This window comes from Xenopus tropicalis, chromosome 5, assembly GCF_000004195.4.
Source record: "Xenopus tropicalis strain Nigerian chromosome 5, UCB_Xtro_10.0, whole genome shotgun sequence".
Lineage (NCBI taxonomy): Eukaryota > Metazoa > Chordata > Amphibia > Anura > Pipidae > Xenopus > Xenopus tropicalis.
Genome location: NC_030681.2, coordinates 49,375,097 through 49,389,575, shown reverse-complemented (window position 1 = coordinate 49,389,575; position 14,479 = coordinate 49,375,097). Strand labels below are relative to the sequence as shown.

The 14,479-nt window shown below is 40.2% G+C and overlaps 1 protein-coding gene across 2 annotated transcripts in view; it reads left to right on the top strand.

Annotated features, from left to right (window-relative positions):
• Positions 1-10,410: 10,410 nt before the first annotated feature.
• The window catches only part of rab32 (RAB32, member RAS oncogene family), a 29,135-nt gene continuing 25,066 nt past the window's right edge, over positions 10,411-14,479 (top strand). The window contains exon 1 of one of the 2 annotated variants that reach the window (XM_012962942.3): positions 10,411-11,026. In XM_012962942.3, the coding sequence (XP_012818396.1) occupies positions 10,786-11,026 (241 nt within the window). In that variant the 5' untranslated portion in view covers positions 10,411-10,785. 2 annotated transcript variants of the gene reach the window in all.

Below are 14,479 nucleotides of genomic sequence, written 5' to 3'. Positions count from 1 at the left end.
AGAAAAATCATGTGTGGCTGCATCATATGCTTTTGTTGAAGGTTTACTCACCACAACCTGCTGTCTTTCCAGCTGGTTCCCCTGTAACTACTAGCTGGAGCAGGTGTTTGTTAGAGGATTTTTTTTGTTGCCTCCAAGCCATGCATTCTAACTTCATATATATTTGATGATAATCCTGTTGTGTGCCTCTTTACCACCCCTAGCCTTGTAGTCTCTTCAGATGTGTGTGCTTTTGCCATAAAAGATTGCACAGGCCCGTGGGCACTGGTTATGTTGGGACAACCCAGCTGTGCCCTGGGTATAAAACATGCATGACATATTCAGCTCCTGGAAACAGCTCCCGGTTATCAAGTAATTAACAGTGATATGTGACTTCAGTGCAGGAGCCAGCTGAGTTTGGAAGCTCTGCTTCACACTTTAACATAAAGGCATATATTGTCATGGACAAAAAGGACTACCATATTATTATTTTTTCAGCAGATTTCCAAGGCAGAAAAGGCTTCCAGTCAGTGAATTCTGTAAAGCAGCGGTAAAGATTAGTGGCAGATGCTATACTTGGCAAAGTAACTGAAGGGGGGAGAATAAATTGCAAAAGTTAATACTAATGAGCATGTACAGTACATGCCAGTGCATAGCTTGTTTTAACACTTAGCAAACCAATGCCTCTGTTACAGTATGTTGAACTCATAGCTCCCACCAGTCCCAATTTTCGCGGGACAGTCCCTCTTCTGACAGCTCAACCCGCAGTCCCGAATTCTTACTCAAAAGTCACTCATTTTCGCTTTGATCTCCTGCACCGAATGCTAAAAAAGATACAAATTTAATTAAAAAGTAGATTTTGGCAGAGAGCACAGAAAGTTAACAAGCTAGACCTGCACTTAGAAACATTGTTTCTCACATTTAATTAAAAAGTAGGTTTTGGCAGAAAGCCCAGAAATGTTAACAAGCTTCACCTGCACTTAGAAACATTGTTTCTCACATTTAATTAAATAAGTGGACTTTTGGCAGAGAGCCCAGAAAACCTAACAAGCCACACCTGCACTGAAATACAATTGTAACTAATAAGCTAAACAGGTCTCTTGGGGGAACTGAGACTTGCAGCTTAAAGGGAAATTTTAGCTTAAACACATAAAACAAGATCTCAAAACCTCCAGAAATGTGTTCAAACTTTAAATAACCTGCCAAATTTATTCAAATAGGAGTGGTATTTAGGGGGCGTGGTTAAAAATTATTTTTGTCCCTCTTTCCATTTTCAAAATGTTGGGAGGTATGGGTGACGACACACAGAGCTACTTTGTAGCAGTTACTTGTGATGGCTACTAAACGCCAGAAAATACCCTTCCAAAGGTATTTGTGTCTGGTAAAACACATGTAGAGATCGTTATCAGTAAATGATCGGCATTGTCTAATTCTGTAGCCCTGACAAGTAGCTGCTACTAGTAGCTCAGTATGTCTTCACAAGAATACTTAGTCCTGGGCAATCATAGCAGAATGCAATGAAGGCAGTTTTTTCATTTTGCCTCATACAGATTTTATTGATCAACTTGATAGGGAAAAAGACAAAAATATACAAAGACCTATATTTTTTCCAGCGAAGGTGGCAACCCTAGTTTAACATAATTAATGCACAACCACTAGAAATAAGGGTGGATTAGTAAATGTTGCATGGGCTAAGTTAGGAAAGACTTCCATGGTTGAAAATGGCACATTGCATGAATCATCTAACCAATTAAGCCATCAAGGACCTTAATTTGTGGGGATCGCTTAATTTAACACATCTGTTCTGAAAACTACTGTTGAGTCTATATAAAAGGTAATATAGTAAAATGTATAGCTTAGATAAGAGAATGCAATAATTAATGCTCATAAGGGAAATAACTCAATAATTATAGAATATAATTATACACAGGGGAAAATACCCACAAGACACCTAAGTTTCTGGGTGTATAATATTGCACTCAAAAAGAAGAAAGTGTGGGTCGGGCCCAAAAAATATAAAACAAAAGGTAAGATTAAAAGCTTACTTTATGTTTTTTATTTTTTTGAGGAACTCCCACTTTTTTTCTTTTTGAGTGCAAGAAAATGCAACCAAATAATATTGGTGGTGAAACACGAGTTAGTAAATTGCAAACAGTTTGCATTGCATTGTTATTAAGGTCAAATGAACACTGTAAGTAAATCATCATTGGATTTTATTTTGCACTGGTAGAGTACCTTTGTTTCCCAAGGCCCTGCATTAGAGCTCAAGTGCCTCAAACTATTTATTAGCAGACTTAGGAACACAATGTGACCATTCATTGCTAATTCAGGTCTCCTTGATATGCATTTTGACATTCCTCTGTAAATACCTCTGTGTTAGCATAGATATAATGTTAAACCCAACAGTACAATTATCCTTTTAAGTTACCAAGTACGGGTATGGGAACTGTTTTCCAGAATGCTCGGGACCTGGGGTTTTCCAGATAAGGGATCTTTCCATAATTTGGATCTCCATAATTTAAGTCTGCTAAAAATTATTTAAATATTAAATAAATCTAATAGGCTTGTTTTGCCTCCAATAAGGATTAATTATATCTTTGTTGGGATCAAGTACAAGGTACTGTTTTATTATTAGAGAGAGAAAAAGGAAATCATTTTAAAAAATTAGAATTATTTGCTTATAATGGAGTCTATGGGAGATGGCCTTTCCGTAATTCGGAATTTTCTGGATAACAGTATTTAGGATAAGGGATTTCATACCTGTACTGTACTGTGTTTAGGGTGTATCTACATATTCAGTATGAAAGATAATTTATCTTTTTCTCAGAAGCACTTGTTGTTGCAGTCAAAAGCAGTTGGCAGTGATAATTCTGTATTGTTCACAGGATTTATTTTGTTTTTACATATATTATCTGTAAGATGTCTGCTGACTCTGTAAAACAATGAAGGTGGCCATACACATTCAGATTTTAGTCTTCTTCTGACAAACGTTCGGATATCGATCATACATTGAAACACAACAATCTAAACCTAACATTCAAACTGAAATTGTAGGATAAAGCCCTAAAAATAACAAATCGGAGGAAGCTGTGAACATGAAATAGTTGTCGGACACCAAGGATATTGTCAGATACACAATACATCTACAAATTTTATCTTTATCCAACCAAAATGTTCTATGTCAAACTGACTAAACAATCGATTACCATGGTACGAAAATTATTGGGATGATAATTTAATTGGTGCATGTATGGCCAATTTAAGGCTAATGACCTATGGAGAGATTAGTTGCCTGTGATAAATCTCTGCTACTGCGGGCAGCTAATCTCCCCAAAATGCATTTCCCCCTGCAAGAGAAAACTATGCACAGCTTCAGAAAAACAGAAAATTCGGAAAAAAGAGATGCTTATTATTTTCCACCGGCGATTTACTTTTGTCAGTGGAAAGGCATTTCGGAGAGATTAGTCACCCACGGTAGCAATAATTTATCACAGGCAACTAATCTCCCCGTGGGGCATTAGCCTAAGGGCAGTGGCAGACGGGGAGATTGGTCACCCCACGACAAATCTTTGTTGCCGAGGGCGACTAATATCGCCGCAATGCTATCCCACAGGCAAAAATGTAAATTGCTGGTGGGATGGCATATGTGTCGCTATAATTTGCCAAAGTTGCCTTGAGAGGAAACTTTGGGCGACTTCGGCAAATTGCAGCAAAGCGTATATGCCATCCCACCAGCGATTTACATTCTTGTCGGTGGGATGGCATTGCGAGGAGATTAGTTGTTGCGGCAAGGAAGATTTGTTGCAGGGTGACTAATCTCCCCTCTGCCACTGCCCTAAAGCCGGCCATACTATACTGATATAATTGTACCAAACATAGTTTCATAAAATTATCGTCCCTATAATTTTCATATCATGGCGATCAGTTGTTTAGTCAACCTGACTAATTTCTCTGTAGGACAGTAACCTAAACCTAGTTGAGTATGGGCTTACACTAGTGATGAAGGACATGTTTCTTATTGTAATAATGTGGAATAAATAGAACTGAATAGACCTAGGACACTGTCCAGGATTAGCTGTTCTTTAGGACAATTAACATACAAAGTGGTGAAAGAGTAATCATGCTAGGGCAATAATATTTCTTGGAGTGCAGCATATGGCTATTTTTTTTATTGAAAAACAAGCAACTTAAAAAACATACAAAAAATAATACAATTACAAAACAAAAACAAATATTCTGTCTTAGATATAAACAAGAATCCATAAATATAAAACAAAATGTGCATTAATAAACTCAGATCATATATTTACAAGGATTTACTAATTTCAACCAAAGTCTAAAAATAAATGTGATCTCTGCACATATATACAAGTACAGTATTTACTCTCAATTTACAAAAGCCCACCCCAACCCTAAGGACAGAAAGACAGAGCGACAGATTACTCACCTCAAACAGCATGAGCTCAATCATTAAAATCTTTTGGAAATGAAAAAAAAATCTAAAAGGAGTGAGAGCGACCTGCCCCACACCAGAGAGGTCAATCAGAAAGGGCTAGGTAAATAAAGGGTTTCAAAGAGGGTGAAAACAAAACCCACGCCATAAAGACGCCCACCTTGCCACATCCATCCTCTGCCTCTCAAAAGACTGAATCTTCCAAAGCTCACCCAGAATGGTACCCGTCACCTCTGAACAGGGGAGAATTTAGGATGCCTAATAGGAACCTGACACTGTGCATTCCAAGTGTAAAAGCGAAGGACAGAACTGACTAGAAAAAGTGTGCTCAAATCAAAACCCAGGTGACACCGTAGGCCCACTCCTGGTAATTTAAACCAGAGAGGCAGGGAATGCCCAAGGCATTAATAAATATAAATGAATGGAGGACACTCACATCACAGTCCAATATAGGAATTTGTTGCAAAAAAACCCCCAAAATTATACCCCCATATAGGGTACCAGAGTCAATATATTTTGATGAAACATGGGCTTGCACTCAAATAATCACAGGCACAGTGGTAGTATTAAGCGGTAATTATCTCTTATATGGTATACAAAAAGGTTAACAAAAATCAATTTTAATCAATACAATACAGTCAATTCCACATAATTCTATAAGATAATACATACAGAGGATTCCCCTTAAAGGACAAAGGACAAAATATAATTTTTTGCCTAATAAAAGAAACCAAAATTCTAAGCAGCTTTGCAATATACATTTATTACAAGTTTGTAATGGTTTTTGAGTTATTTGTATTTATAATTGCTATTAGAAGCAGTGCTTGCCTGTCCTTTTCTATTCTCTGCCCTGGTGGCTCTGACTGTTGAAACATTGTAACACAAGGCAGCAGACTGACAGACCTGTATTGCTGGAGAAGCAAGACCTTTGCAACATTGTTTAAAATGTAACAACCAGGAGTTCAGCAAATGCTGCTTTCATTAGCAATTACATTTACAAATAACGTTTAAAGCGCTACAAATTTTTAATTATTTCATACTGGAAAGTTGCTTAGAATTATGTTTTCTTTCATTATGCAAAACATTATTTTTGGGGTTGACATGCCCTTTAAGAAATGCTTTCTGTGCCGAAACGTTGGGGTAATTCTCATCTTTGGCAAGTGTATCCGCTTACCTGTGTGTCCTTTTGCTTTACCTGTGCACATTCTTGTGGTATGTATTATCTTATAGAATTATGTGGTATTGATGGAATATTCCTACAGAAGGAGTCTATACAAAGGGAGATAACCATTCTACAGTACCCTAAGATTTACCAGCAAACACAGAGCTGAACAGAAACAGAGAAAAACAAGTGCAGACAGAAGATCTGAAATACCTTAATATCTAGGAAGAAGTAAATTGAATTGGCATGTGCACCAAAAACAGGTAATTCTGCTGTAGTTTAAGCCTGGGCCAGTTATGTTATTGCTGCTTTTTAAATGAATCTCTAATCATTCTACACAAATTAACAATAGTTTATGGGTATGATTCTACATAGCTATCTTGTACATAAGGAGGGCACAGCAGTGTATGACTGGCCACAGATCAAAGATAGTTAGGAATGTATTTGTGTATACGTTTAAAGGACATGGAAAGGCAAAGTCACTTGGGGGTGCCAAAATGTTAGGCACCCCCAAGTGACTTAAATCGCCTACCTTTTACCCCAGGCTGGTGCCCCTGTTGGGAGAGAACAGCAGGGGATGCTGCAGCCTTACTATTAACCTCTGGAAAACCAGTGTGGCAGGTATTAAAAGATTTCAAATAGGCTGTTTACTGATTAAATTTTTGTGTGTGGGGTTTACATGTCCTTTAACACCAGCCAAATAAATAGTAAATATAGTCTTTTTAATGTGTGATGGTAGAGTGGCCAGAAGAGCCACCGCAGATTGAGAGGGCTCTTTAAAAGGTTTATTTTGGGTTCATTTATCCTTCTTACTGTTGTTTTCTAAGAAAGAAAATCAATCAATTGCAGATACAGTAAGTTTACTCATAAATTGAGAATGTTGACCTTGCAGTAAACAAGGTTACAGTTACTATTTAAGCAGATCCTTTGAAAAAGTCCATATGTCATCATGCTCAGAGCCAGAGCCATGTATAAAATATGCTGGGGAGGCCCAGCTGCTTAACATTTTTTCTAGACAAAGACATGTTAGTGATTGTGTGAGAGGGGTGGTGATTGAAGTGCATTGCGCCAAAACTAGGGTGAGGGAGATGCCCATCTTGAGGCATCAGGAGTTACAGTGGCTAAGGGGACTTGGCATCAAAATCTGAGAGAAAGCTATTACCAAAAAAGATGCCTATATGAGGGACACTTTGTTCAACATAAAATTTCACATGGAAGAACTGCATCACTTTCCTGTAGCAGTTCTGGGCTTGTGGAGACCAAATATATGTGGAATAGTGGTATGGTGGAATTCAGTAACGGAATTCCAATATACATAGTATAGATACAGAACTGCATTATTTCATATTCAGACCAAATGGACCAACTATTTTTTTTCTGCCATAAAAATATGTGTCAGTGTTTTTGTGATTATATGTTGTTTTGTTGCCTCCTTTTTTTCAGTAGTTACCTAAGTACTTTAAGTTATCCCTCATAATTCATACCAGCATGTGTTATTAAAGGTTCTAACTTTAATCTCCAAGGAGATCAAAACCATGTATCAGACTTCAGTGAACTTCATGAGATGGTAAATGAGAGAAGTGTCCATCCTTGCACTGGAAACTGCTAAGTCAATCCCTGCTGCTAATCCATCATGGAAAATGAATGCACTGTACGCAGGCATGTTCCCAGTGAAGGACATTCTGCCAGCTGGTCCACTGTCCGAAAAATCAGAACCAAGTCTCAAAACATAGGACAGGTGTAAGACAGCTCTATCTGTATTTTCAAGGCCATTCGTATGTCAAGATGTTTCACAAAATTAACATACTTGGTGTAATTTTAATTATGACTTCATTAACTGGCATTGTTCGATAAGGACATTTAAAGGTGCCATAACATAAAAGATAGGGGAAATATCTGAAAAGTAAATCCATAAGACTGTTAAGGGGCCTTAAAAAGATGAAAAGATTCAGTTCCTATAGATAGCCATCTAACCCATCCTCTGTTTAGGGTTTGATCAGATATCAATTAACTAGACTAGGGCCATACTCTGCCTGCCCTATACTGCCTGTGTGTGCCATACCCTGCCTGCCCTATGCTGCCTGTGTGCCATACCCTGCCTGCCCTACACTGCCTGTGTGTGCCATACTCTGCCTGCCCTATGCTGCCTGTGTGTGCCATACTCTGCCTGCCCTATGCTGCCTGTGTGTGCCATACTCTGCCTGCCCTATGCTGCCTGTGTGTGCCATACTCTGCCTGCCCTATACTGCCTGTGTGTGTCATACTCTGCCTGCGCTACACTGCCTGTGTGTGCCATACTCTGCCTGCCCTACACTGCCTGTGTGTGCCATACTCCGCCTGCCCTATGCTGCCTGTGTGTGCCATACTCTGCCTGCCTACAAGGAAAATATCAGCAGGCCAAAATTGCACAGTAATCTCCCTAATGTTAGATAATAGCAAGACAAATACAGCACTAATAGGCAGGATTTACTCTGCAGAAACTTGTTTCATTTCTTTAGGCTGCCTACTTGGGAGTTTGGTTGAGTTAAGTAGTGCAAGGGAATAGTTGAATAAAGTGTATACCCTAGGAAACAAGAACTAACCCATTAAGAAGTGGATAGTTTTGGCCTACAGTTCTGTAATCAGTATCTAAAGAGGTAGTTAAACTGCTGAAATAACTAAGCTATATTGCATTTGGTCTTTTTTTTCTGTAGAATACATTTAAAATGCTTTCTAGTTGTGAGGTTTATACTTAAAGGTGATCCAAGCCCCAAAAAATTAAATGATGTAAATGTATTCAGAGTGGTCTTCTGAGCATTTATGCCATTTATACACATTTTATATTTTAAGTGGTTTCCAAGATAGTGGCAGTTTTATATTCTGCTACAGAGGCTTGGCTCATTTCATGGGTTTAGAGCTCCTTTTATATGAAAAGTAGAGTTTTTAAAAGGCTATTATACCATCCCAATGGTGCATAGAGACCTGCTGCAATTTATCTAGGGTGGAAGGCAGTAAACAAACATGGCCTATTTGATGTGGGCATGGCCTATCATATCAGACCAGTCCTTTCTCTCTGCAAAAATTGTGCATGCTCACATTGGGCACTGAAGGGAAATGGCCTGTCATTATGGGAATGTGGGGGGATGGTTAGAAAACTGGGTAGCTCCCAGGAAATCTGGGGGTGCTGATATTTTTGAGTTTGTGAGGAAACAAGAGAACTATGCTCACATAATGGTAAGTATATCGAACAGCCTTGTATATTAACTATGGTCAAATGTATGCCTGCCCAACATCCCATTTCCAACTAAGTAGCCCCTCCCTTGGCTGCAATAACAGCCCCAGCTCTACCAGGAAGATTCCCACTAGATCAGTGATCCCCAACCTGTGACTCAGGGCAGGGTCGGACTGGGAGGTGAAGGGCCCACCGGGGCTCCCATCCCAGGAGCCCTGCAGATGCCCCCAGCCAGGTGCGTCCCTTAACCCCACCCAACGCTTCAGGGGAGGAGCGGTCGGGAGGGGGAGCACCGGCAAGGGTTGGGTCTGGGCCGCCGGGGCCCACCGGGATTTCTCCCGGTGGCCCAGTCCAACTCTGGCTCAGGGGCAACATGTTGCTCACCAACACCTTGGATGTTGCTCCCAATGCAAGTGCATAAAAAACAGTTGTACCATCAAAAAGAGCCTCCTGTAGGCTAACAATCTGTAGGCTACCAAATAGCCAATCACAGCCCTTATTTGGCACCTTGTGAATCTTTTTTATGCTTGTGTCCTCCCTAATTCTTTTTACATTTGAATGTGGCTCATGGGTAAAAAAGGTTGAGGACCCCTGCACTAGATGTTGGAATATTCTTTGTGGGATTTCCTTCTATTCCACCACAAGGGCATTAGTGAGGTTAGGCACTGATGTTGGTGATCAAGCCTGGTGGTTGCTGAGTTAAGGTCAGGCCTCAGTACAAGACCAAACCCATGCTGTAAGACCTGGCTAGGACAGCTAAGTTGGGGATATAACAGATAAATATGTACTCCCCCTCCCCATTTTCAATTGGAAAATCTGCATTTTTTCAGCTAAAAGTGTCAAACCAGCAATTATAGAGGCTACTATTTACCCCATTATTAAACAGGAGGAAGCAAGTCAGCATCCAGTTCCAAACCAGCTGCTCAATCAGCATTAGTTATATTAAAACAGTGTTGGAGATCTGGTAACTATTCAGAGCAACGATCCTTAAAGGAACAGTAACACCAAAAAATGAAAGTGTACAAAAATAACTAAAATATAATGTGCTGCTGCCCTGCACTGGTAAAAGTTGTGTGTTTACTTCAGAAAATCTACTATAATTTATATAGATAAGCTGCTGTGTAGTATGGGGGCAGCCATTCAAAGGAGAAAAGGCACATAGCAGATAACAGATAAAACACTATTGTATTCTACAGAACTTGTCTGTTATCTGCTATGTAACCTTATGGTTGAACGTGATGGACGCGTCTTTTTTCAACCCAACTTACTATGTTACTATGTAACCTGTGCCTTTTCTCCTTTTTTCCAGCTTGGATGGCTGTCCCCGGGGCTACACAGCAGCTTATTATATAAACTATAGTAGTGTTACTGTAGCAAACACACCAGTTTTACCAGTGCAGGGCAACATTGCATTATATTTTTATTACTTTAAAGCTCTTTTATTTTTTGGTGTTACTGTTCCTTTAAGGTTCCCTTTTCAGAAGAGAAAGAAAAGTATTGACATTGCATGCAGCTTTCCTCCATTCTGTGAGACAATAAGCAAAAGCAATATACAGGTTCATACTACATATTATGTAAGAGAAGGCGAGTCTATGGCAGGAATATCCCAAGTACCCGTGAGCTAAGGCTGCACCGCTCCCCTCCCAGGCTGCACTGGCTTCCTGTCCTGTGACTCGCACTCGTATGGTTGGTTGTCTCTGGGAGGAGGAGGAGGAGGAGGGAGAGGCCGCTAAGTTGAGAAAGTTTGTCTGAAAGACAATAGTATTGGTTGTGTGTCACTGCCATGAACCCTTAGTATTCCTAAAGAATAGAGAAGTCATACAGACACCTGCTTCGGGGAATTGTTTTGTCGCTGCCACATGCATTAAGGAACTTGCCGTTCAGTTACAGCTGCTGCGAGATTAAAGCTCTGGTTGATCGTGTCATTGCCATCAGTGCGTTTCCAAAATTCGTGTCGCGTCGCGCTGACAGAGTGTCGCTATGGCCGGAGAAGGGGCGGGCGGAGAGCCGAGCAGCCCCCGGGCGCCTGAGCGCAAGGAATATCTCTTCAAGGTGCTTGTGATTGGGGAGCTGGGAGTGGGCAAAACTAGCATCATCAAACGCTACGTCCATCAGCTTTTCTCCCAGCACTACAGGGCCACCATAGGGGTGGATTTTGCTCTCAAAGTCATAAACTGGGACAGCAGCACGCTGGTCAGACTGCAGCTGTGGGATATTGCAGGTAAGCACGCATTTCCTTAGGGAGAAGATTGTATAAAACCTTTCTCGGACAATGCTGCAACATTTGTAATACAGAAATCACTACATACACCCTAATGCATGAGAGGGGCACAATTGTTCTGGGCCCTTGAGAGGTAAGTTCATATATAGTACAGTTCTTTAAATCTTTAGAGGGGCAAATGCCAAAGATGTCCAAGCAGCATTTCTGTTACATAAATTGACTGGAAAGTGCTTATTTTGTTTCAAACGTGTTTAATTTACTGCCAATTGTAAACAGAAAAATATGTTTTGGCTACTAATGACTGTGGTATTTTGTCATGTTTTTTATCCAGTGAAAAGTTACTGAGATACCATGAATGGAAGATACCAACATAACACATATAATTGCTGTGTTTATAGTAGATGTATGGGTGTACGAGGTAAATACAGGAACACAGTGCTACAACTAGTTACATATACTACATTGGTGGTATTTTGGTTCAGTGACATAATAAGTGCCACAGTCTTTGGCAGGACCAGCACCAGTTAAAGTAGATGCATCTCCTCTGAGGAGCGCTGCTACAAATGCAAGTCTGGTTTCACAAAAAGAAATGCAACCCCATTGTGCCTGACCTACTTGAAACATTATCCTTGTTTTAGTTTGGTTACTACTTACACTGCTATTGACATACTTTCATATATATCCTTGTACTGTAGCATAGTTAAGGCCTATGCCACAGATCTAGCTTTGTTCCTTTGCTTTGTTCCTTTACTTTGTTCCGTGCAGCCATACAGGGCCGGAACTAGGGGTAGGCAGAAGAGGCAGCTGCCTAGGGCGCAACGATTGAGGGGCGCCAGGCAGAAGCCTCTCCTGCCTACCCCTAGTGCTGCTTTGTCATTGCCTCCGCCGCTAATGACAAGGCAATGACCAATCTAATCGCACCGCCCCCCCTGCGCCTCCTCCTGTGCTTTGGCGCGCATGCGCCGTTGGGGGTGGGCGGAGTTGGCCGACCGGGTTGCCTAGGGCGCCTGGTTGGCTTGGCCCGCCCCTGCGGCCATACATGTAGAAATTCTGATCTTTTCCATCAGTCAAAAAGGTGTGGATTTAGAAACAATATGAATTCTACCTCCACCTGTCGAAATATCGATTGTCTCATCGATCCACCATACACGCACCAAATACCATACAAAACGAGGTTTCGTACGATATCATTGGTGCGTGAATGGCCAGCTTAAGTGACTAAGGGTAAAGATACACAGAGCTACTAGAAGCAGCTTGTCACAGCTACAAAAATAGACAATACTGATCATTTACTGTGTGTTTTAGCAGAGGCAATTCTCAGTATTGTCTAAGGCAGGGTATTTTGTGGTATTTAGTAGCCGTGTCAAGTAGCTGCTAGTAAGTAGCTTTGTGTGTCTTAACCCTAAATGTTTTGACCATTTTACCCAAAATTATCATTGGAATAACTACACACTTTCACATCCAGCTGATTGTTGTTTTTAAAAATATTTATATACCAACTGCAGCTAGAAATCAGATCTAAATGCACAGATTTCTACATTAAAATTCACAGTCATTGACTCCAATTGAAGTCATATGTAAATCATGTACCTTTTCAGATTTTCCTGGCCCAGCATTCCGAGGCACTTTTTGCAGAAAACAATTTCATTGCATGGTATCATTTATTAAATGAATTAGTTGTGAGTGGCACCGAATCCAGGATTTTGGCCAATTTCTCAAACTGTTTTGTAGAATCCTAAGTGTTTAGCTGAACCAAATCCAAACTTAGTCATTTTACTTAGACAACTAAATGTTACAACTCTTTGTTTAAAATGTATGGAATTTCTGTTCCCCAAATGTGAATATGCAAATTAGGGTTTTGTTTATAGAATTTAAAAATAATGGATTAGTTGCATCCCTAACTAGGAAGGAATACAATGCAAATATCACATCTGTAAACTGCTGCCACAATACATTCCATGTGAAATTCTCAGGGGAGGACAAGCTGTGGAGATGGCTTTTTACACATATTTGCATTTCATGACTTCATTATTGATTGTGGTTATTCAAATAATTTATCTTTGTTTAGTTGTGTGTAACACTATGAGATTGCTTTCTGATTTGGCAGCCAATCTCAGTTTCTCCCATGCCCTGCTTAACTTTCTAGTAAGACACAATTTTGCCTATATAGTCAAACCAGTTAGTCCCTGGAAAAAAATGTATACACAGATATACACTGGTGTACAGTATATTCAAGATGTTAAATAGAAAGAGTACATGCAATAACTCCTTCTAGAAAACAGCAAACTCAATGGAGAGTTTTTATCCTTAAAGCAATACTGTCATGAGAAAACATGTTTATTTTTTTCAAATGCATCAGTTAATAAAGCTTCTTTGGCAGAATCCTCCATTGAAAACCATTTTTAAATACCACAACCATGTGACTGTGCTCTGATAAACTTCAATCACACTTTACTGCTGAGCTGCAAGCGTGATATCACCCCCCTCCCAGCAACTGATCAGAAGAAGAATGGGAAGGTAGAAAGATAGCAGCTCCCAGTGGATATCAGAATAGCACTCAATAGTAAGAAATCTGAGTCTGGTTTTCAACTCCTTCAGTTACATGGGAGTAGGAGAAACAATAGGTTACCTGAAACAGTTCTAATCTGTAGGGCTGGCTCTTTCTAAAAGCTCAGACTCAGGCTGCCTGCACACCATTATTACAACTAAAAATAAATACATTTGATGGTTCAAGAATAACATTTGAAATGATAGAGTGAATTATTTGCTATGTAAACAGTGTAATTTAGAAATAACAGGTATACCATAAAAATCATGACAGAATCCCTTTAATTTGTAATTACCTCAAGTAAGGGGTCCTCAAACGTTTCAAACAGGGGGCAAGTTCAAAGTCCCTCAGACTGGGGGGGCTGGACTATAGTTAGTCCTCAAACTACGCTGCGTCATTAGCATCAGCCAGTGAGATGCGTTGACGTGACGTGCTGGGGCTGAGGACCACACTGAGGCAGACAAGGTAGTAGCCAGGGGTAAGGTAGTAGCCAGGGGTGAGGAAGCAGCGGGGACTGGATAAATTACCTTGGGTGCCGTATCCGGCCTATGGGCCATAGTTTAAGGGCCTTTGCCTCAAGTAGTGCTTACTAGTAAAAATAGGAATGTGTTATTGTTTTAAAAAGTTATAGATTAGTAAAGTCAAGGGCATTTGGTGGATAGCACCCTTAGGGCTATCACAGGCTGGTGGCTTTATTACCCGTGGAAAATCTTCTCTCCCTTGAAAAAGGAACTGAAACATGATAAGCACCAATAAAAGGTGAATTGCAGACTTCAGTACTGCTGTGCCCTGTGTGTTTTTACATTGTGTTTTTGAGGATATCTCCTCTCCCACAAGTGATAAAATGCCCAAAAATATTTGCCCCTATGGATTCTTTTGAATCACCACATGCAAAACAATTTATA